The 7,428-nt window shown below is 53.5% G+C and overlaps 1 protein-coding gene across 1 annotated transcript in view; it reads right to left on the bottom strand.

Moving 5' to 3' along the window:
* The window catches only part of SHC4 (SHC (Src homology 2 domain containing) family, member 4), a 32,711-nt gene extending 25,995 nt beyond the window's left edge, over positions 1 to 6,716 (bottom strand). The window contains exon 1 of the mRNA XM_009886139.1: positions 6,138 to 6,716. Coding sequence (XP_009884441.1) covers positions 6,138 to 6,716 — 579 coding nt within the window. The remainder of the gene's footprint in view (positions 1 to 6,137) is intronic.
* Between the last annotated feature and the right edge of the window lie 712 nt (positions 6,717 to 7,428).

Raw genomic sequence — 7,428 nt, 5'->3', positions numbered from 1 at the left:
GGAGAGGGAGAGGGAGAGGGAGAGGGAGAGGGAGAGGGAGAGGGAGAGGGCTCACTGTCCCCTGCTGGAAAGGGAATGTCTCCTCTAACGGCGATGGGCACAAAACTGTCCCGTCTCCCTGCAAAGGGCTGGGGGGAGCATCGGCACTGGGGATTAGTAGCTAAGTAGCTAACTGGGTTAGAATCTGAAGAGTGATCTGGAGCTGGTCACCATTTCTCCAGGCCACCAGGATAGCAGGAAGGTGGGGGGAGAGAAGGGCAGTTACTGAAGATGCACACGTCCTTTCTCATCTGTTTACAAGAGACGATGGAGAGACTGCAAACAGGATGAGGGACTGTGTGGGAGGAGATGTGAAGGCGCTAGGCAGGGCCCATGTGAATAAGCTTTTCAGGCACCCTCTAATCCAGACCCACGTCTCATTTCATTCCCTGCCATAACGCAGTTAGTGGCTCCAGCTCCAACTTGAATGACAGCCAGTGATTCACCCGCAGAACTGATACGAGGAGCAGCGCACGGAGCTCCTCATTAAACAACGCAGCTGCAGCCTTGCAATTTTACCTATTAGTTAACAGGCATTAATTCACGCGTATTGCCAAGAGCAGCTCCTACAGACCTCATGGCCGACTAACAATCAGTCCAAGGGACAGGATTTGCTCGCAGAGGCCATCAGGTAACATGCTGCTGCTAAACAGCCTCTGTCCAAACATATATGAGACTAGGTTCAAATTCCCTAAAACACATTACACAGCTGCCTGGGCAGGAACTCACCACAAGCAGCAGTGCTGGGTGCACATGAGCACAGCAGGGAGCTGACTCCCATGGAAGCATTTATTTTCCCAGAACTGCTTTAACAAGGTGCTTTTGAAGTGAGGGCAAGACCATTTCTGAGCTTCCCACCACCCTCTTTCCTTACAGACAAGGGCTGCCCGCGGCGGGGCCACGGCTCTCTGCCACACAGGGCAGGTGGCTGCAGAGCAGCAGGAGAGTTTCACTTTAATTTGCTTGAATAACTCCCCTCTAGCTTCAACGGATCTGGTGGGAAGGGAGACTGGGCAGAAGCAAGCAGTAGCCACTGGCAGGCACACGGCAGGACAAGGGCACTGGAGTTATACGCAGACATGCCTTTGCCGTTCACACCAAGGAAAAACAACTTCTGTCTGTAACAGCCGCAGCGCTGCCTGCCCTGTGGCTGGCTGCAGAGCTCGCGGACACACTTTCACATGTTGCAACACCTCGTTTGAGGTCCCCCAGCTTTCACCCCAGCAGGAAGGTGAAGCGCTGCCCTCCCTCCATGGACAACACCAGGAGCCAGCCAGGGATGCGGGAAAGGAGCAATGCACAGATCACTGTAGTTTTGGCAGGGAAGTTTTCTCAGCCCTTCCTTAGATGCTGCCTGTGGAGGCTTTGGGGCTGAAAAGCCACTTGTCCACTGGAAAGCAGAGACTGCCACAGCTACTCTGGCAGCAGCACCGCATCCCTGTCAGCTCACAGGTTGCACCACGCTGCCGAGCAGCCGGTGCGCTCAGCTGCTCATCCTGCAACACACAGCCATGTTTTACGGGGCTGGGGTTGGTGCTATGTAATACCATTAGCAGCCATCAGTCAGGCTGCTAAAGAAGAGCTTTGGCCTGGGTTTGCACCCTGCAGATTTGACCAGTTCATTCCTCAACCTGAACCACGACAGCTTCCTCCAGCAAACACCAACCCCTTCAGAGCTAAAAGTGAGACCGGCAGAGCCTGCTCTCCCATCCCTCCCGAGAGGAGCGGAGAGGCGAAGGCAGCCCACGGCAGCCATAACGCACCATCACCGGCATGGGTACCCCCAGGGAATCTGCAAGACAGCATAAAACCAGGGTAGAATGGGCCAGAAAACAGACTGGTCACCTTCATGGAAAAAAAAAAAGTGCCTACTAAAGACCATTAACCACACAAAAACTCCACTAGTGGGTTTTCAGTGCTAGCCTAAGCCCCCACACTGCTATTTTCTGGGGATGGGAAGTGCCAGAGGACCTTCCTCATGTGCTTGCCCTGCTCTCATCTTCCTCCGGGTAGCAGCAGTGGTGCGGACAGGCAGAAAGGCCCCTGGTCTGTCCTGCTCCTCCTGCCCATCCGGCACAGCCTTTTCCCTGAGGGGCTGCGAGAAGTGGCGTTTTTGTGATGAAGAATGGCTTTCGCTAAATGGAAATTTTCCTGGGAAAGTCTGACCCTTTCATTCATGGGTTTTTAATTTTTAAATAAATTTTGAGAAAAACCCAAGGAAAAGTTTGTAAAATTTCATATATATATACACACACACACACACAGACACACATACACGTTTTGCTTTTCTTTTTAGTTTTGTGCTGAAAAGCTACTTGCTGCAGCACCATGCTCAGGCCAGGGCTCCAACAGAATTGGTTCAAACTGCCCTGTCCCCGTGCTGTGACGAAGCAAATGGCCTAAAAACGTGCCCGGCAGAACGAGCGCCTCCCCAGCACCCTACAGCCCTGAGCCCACGGCTCACGATTCACAGCTGCGGCTCTGAAGCTGTGAATCACCAGAGCCCATCTCCTTCCTGCAAGAGCCCCGGCTGCGCCTACACGTGTCGTTATTTATTTACGACAGGCGATGCAGCGTGCTGAGGCCAGAGCAGCTCTCCGGGTGTGGTGTCAGGGTGCTCCGTGCCAGAGAAGTGCTGCAGCTGAAACACCGCAATTATTTCCCTGCCCTAAGCATGACAGAGGTGCTGGCAGCTCCTGGGGACCGGGCAAGGGCTGCCCTGAACCCCGCTCCCACACAGAGCCAGGGAGCAGGTTCCCCAGGCTGACCTGTCACAGCCTCCATGGACAAAAGCAGGACTGCGCAGGTGACAGGTGCCCACGTGCACTCTTTCAGGATGTACTTCACATCGTTCTGAACTCCTACATTAGCAGAAGACAAGCTCCTTTTACTCTAGAGACTAGCAACTGATTAAATGTATATATATGTCCCAAATTGTCTGGGCTCCTATTAAAATATTAATATTTGTGCTCTTTGTTATTCACATGAGCATCTCGGGAACAGCGGCCGTTACAGGTCTTGGCCTCCTCACCAGAGCCCAGGTGACACACGGTTGCAACACAGGTGCCCTGTGACCACCAGCCATGCACTGCCTCCCAGGGATGTGCGATGAGCCCAGCATCGTCTCTTCTTAAACCATCCCCAGAAAGAAAATGTCTGCCTCACTCCAGTCCACAGGGGACAGCTTCTGCCCCAAGGCATTTCATTACTTCACCATATTACTGCCTTTCTAAAATAACTGCAGATCCTCTCCACATAAGTGCCAAACCCTTTTCAGACTCCAGTTGAGCTTTTAAGGCCAAAGATCTCCGGCAGCAGTAATTCCCATAACACAGACCTGACTTTCCTCCTCAAATGGTCACTGGGGACATCCCAGCGATCCCTAACAGGTCATGAGAAGCTGCTTGGGGACAGTGGGTGTCTTTGAATGCCACAGGAGAAAGAACCAGGGCAAGGGGGGGAAGGATTGGAAGGACCGGGGGAAAGGATTGGGAGCAGCTCTAGCAGCTGCCCGGCCCCTCAGCCTCCTGGCCCCGCTTTGCCTGGCAAGACCATCCCACCATGCCACGCTCCCTCCGCACCGCAGCCCTGCGCCCCTGGCTGCTTCCCAGCCTGGCTGAGGCTTCATCCCTACCTCCTGGAGTAGTCTTCTTGTCCCTGGGGAAACGAGCGCCTTGCCCATACTCTGATGCTGAGGCCCCAGAACTCCCAGACTGCCTATTTACTGACCTGCTTGTTATTGAAGGGGATGGTGTAACAAAAACACCAAGAGTTTGGCCAGGACACGTTTTGGCACACATCAGCAATGCTCTTGCAGCTCTCCTGGGGCTGGCTCCTGCACGCCCACTGCCACGGGAGCAACAGGAGTGGGGAGATGCAAGAGAGAAGCAGGGAAACAACATTTCCCCACTCTGTTGGGAGTCTCCCACCAGCGACCCCCCACTTCAGAGAGATTCGACATGAAATGGGGAGACTTCCAGAAAGAGTGGCAGGAAAACATGCTGGAAATACAACTTGGGGAGCAGCAGGAAGGGACGAGCCCTTCCCCGCTTCACATGACCTTCCCGGCAAGTCCTTCTCTTTTTATACTCTTTCTTCTGCCTTTCTTGTTCCTGTGGTCCCCAGCAGGTAACACCTCCAGTGCCTCTGCTCTCAGCCCTGGGCCACAATAGAAACCCAGGAAATTCCCCCTGTGCTTCATCATCTCCTCCCCGTGCCAGAAACTGAATTATTTAAGCGTGCCTCTGGCATTAGCATTTCAGCATTTGAATCTTGATAGGTACCTCAAAGCTTTCATCGCGGACACTGCTCAAACCGCAGCACACAAGGCAGGTCCTGCGCAGCGGGCGCTGAGCATCGCGACACTATCCATCAGCGCAGACCTTTCTGTGGGCTGGCCGAAGGCGTAGCACTGGCAGCTGTGGTGGCCCTTGCACTGTCACTGTAAGTCACACCCTACGTGCTCATTCAGCTATTTTTGCAGCTTGCTGATGTCAAAACATCAACTGCTCATGTTAGTACTAGAATTTAAAGAAAAGTAAACATAAAAGGACATATATTAGCATGATAAAATAGCGTGTCCCCTCCCTCCACCTGCTGCACCCCGGGTGAATGTCCCAGGGCCTCCTGCAGCTCTGTGCACAGTGGCCGGTGCCGTGCTGGGACACTCACCTTTCAGCCAAGTCCCATCAAACCAGCCGTGCCACCACTGCTGGATGCCACGCAGTTTTTTCCTGCTTGGGGAAAGGTGAACAGGGCTATTTCCCCATGTTGTTGTTCTCCCCTCTGATCTGCCTGCTCTCCTGCTGCATTTGGAAAGGGATTGACTTATTTTTCTTGGCCTTGCACCTTTCTTTAGACTTTCCTGCTTGCGAACTATCACATGGGAGACACAAATTTTGCATGGCTTACAGCTTTTTTACTCCTTCTGGCACATTTTGATACCTCCTGTACACCAAAGTGACAGCTTACACACACACACTCTCTCTCAGCACCCTGCCTGCCACCCACTTGGAGGAATAGATTCTGGTTAATAACGCCTCATACAGCTTCCTCCTGCGGTCCCCCTTGCATGTCAGGGACAGCCACAACGACTGTGAGAGCTCCAGGAGCCCTTGGTCAGCCTGGCCGTTACAGGAGTATTTCTGAAGCAGGTTTAGACCGCTTTCTCTGCCATTTCCCCGTGGTCTGCGCTGGCTCCCTCCACACAAGCAGCGGGCAGTTTTTGCCTGGGAGTGCTTTTGACAGGTGAAGCGTAAGCGCTAAAATGTACAGGGTCAGAGGTTCAAAGCATAGACAAAGAAGCAACAGCTAGCAAACAGCAGGGTCTGGCCACAGAAATATGAAGTCCAGAGAGGAAAAGAAAATTAGAAAGCTCCCAAATGTGGCAGGGGTGGAGGGAGTGAAAGTACCAAGCCCAGGAAGCACGGTCTCCCCTTGGCCACTGGCTGCTAATTAGAAGATGATACACACCAACCGCAGTCTACAACATGGAAAATACCCAGAAAGGCTATTTCAGGGTGTCTTCTGAAGAAATAGGCAGGGTTTTCTGTATGTTATCATTACCAAGAAAATCAGACACAGCCCTGTAGCATCAAACGAGGAGGGTGGCTTTTGCATCCTGTCACTCACCTCCCAGGGCAGGAGGTACAAGGGAGAGGTGCTTCGGGGAGCAGCAATGGTCACAGCAGCTCTCCCACACTCTGTGATGAACACGTCGGTGGCATGGGCCAGCGTGCACCTGGTGCCTGGGAGCTGCTCTGCGAGGGATGGGAAGCCCTTTTTGTGGGCCTCCTTCTCCCTCCAACACGCATTTCAGGTCAGAGCAACCCTTGTTTGAATTGCAGCTCAGCTGCACTCCTCAGAGAGTCTAAAGATAGTCTTTTGGAAATGGATGTTATGTTACCTCTGGGAGCAGCTGTGGTCCTTTTAACTCCCTCAGTTTGACACCACAGCCCTACTTACGCAGGAGGCAGGAAATACACAGGAAGTCAGTGGTTTGGGGCACTACCTCCAGGAGTGGGAACACAGAGGTCACCCTGCAGCCACCTGCGCGGTTTGCTTTGTCAGAGAATGGAAACCCTGTGAGAAGTACTCACCCGCACACCGTAGGTCGTTCCCGGCTCCCCGACACTTTCACCAGTCTGCGTGAGGCTCCTGTCCTGCCTGCCTGTAGGAGCGGCCTCCTCAGCTTCCCGCACGGTGCAGTCGCCCGCTGGCTTTGGGATTAGGGCCAGCTTGTCCAGGTCAGGCTGTGGATAAGATGCCGAGAGGCAGCTGATCTCGGGCGAGGTTGGGCTGCTTGGGACGGTGATGCACTCCGTGAGTTTAATTCTCGGCACCTCTTTCGTTCCCAGACAGAAGCTTTTCAGCCCTGGCAGATTTGACGGGTTGGCAAGTTTAATGTTAGCCATCCGGGGGATCAGCGTGCACAGGGTGGTGCAGGTGTCCTGGGGCCCCAAGGAGACATCTTCCGTCAGTAAATTAGGCGTTGAAGAATGGGAAGAGGAGGAAGAACCTTTGATGTTTAAAGACGTATTTTGTGCACCTTCATCTAGGGATGTTATCGAATCATTCCTGAATCGGCTGTACTTAGCCCTGTGCAGCATTCCTGGATGTCTGAATAACCCTACATACAGGACGTGTCCACCGAGGCTCTGCTGGCTGCGTTCTCTCATAGCCTTGGCAGTTCTGTAACTGGATACTCTTGCATAAATTGGCTCTTGTAGACAAATGATATGGAAATCGAGCAAGTCAAACAATTTTAAAAACAGAAATCTATTGGATATTTTTGCTGACTTCCTCTCAAGTAGTTTATTTTCCTCAATGGACGAGGCTTAAAACTGCATGGACATCTGGTATTTTGTAAGCGGTAATAAAAGCAGCACACGGGAAAGCACATCAGTGGTACAGCAGCTTAAGCCGAAGAGCCGCTATCCAAACCCGCCCCAAGCCAGGCACTAAATCCCACCTCGCTCTTGAGACTCACAGCCGTAGCATCGTTACCCGCGGAGTCCTGGCCGCAGCGAAAGCTCAAGCACATTCCACACAAAGCAGAGCGAGAGAGCTACAAGCTCAAACCCATTTTCAGACCGGCATGAACCCCGTACGGTGCCCGGCTCTCTGCATCTCCACCGCGGGCTGCCCCGAAGGCGAAGAGCCTCCCTGCGCGGCACCGCTCCCGCCCCGCGCTCAGGCACAAACCCAGGATTTTAAGGGAAACCCGGAACAGGGCCGGCAGCTCTCGGCGTCAGTCTCGCTAATTCTTGCTGGAAAGTCCTTCAGCACCATAATCCAGAAGCAGCCGAGTATTCCTGCGCCTCCGGCGCTGTTTCCCGCAGAGCCGCGGGGCAGCAGCTCCGCCGCGCCCCGAACCTCCCCGCCCCAGGC

The sequence above is a fragment of the Charadrius vociferus genome, unplaced genomic scaffold (assembly GCF_000708025.1).
Source record: "Charadrius vociferus isolate BGI_N301 unplaced genomic scaffold, ASM70802v2 scaffold365, whole genome shotgun sequence".
Lineage (NCBI taxonomy): Eukaryota > Metazoa > Chordata > Aves > Charadriiformes > Charadriidae > Charadrius > Charadrius vociferus.
This window is presented reverse-complemented; position numbering and strand designations above follow the sequence as displayed.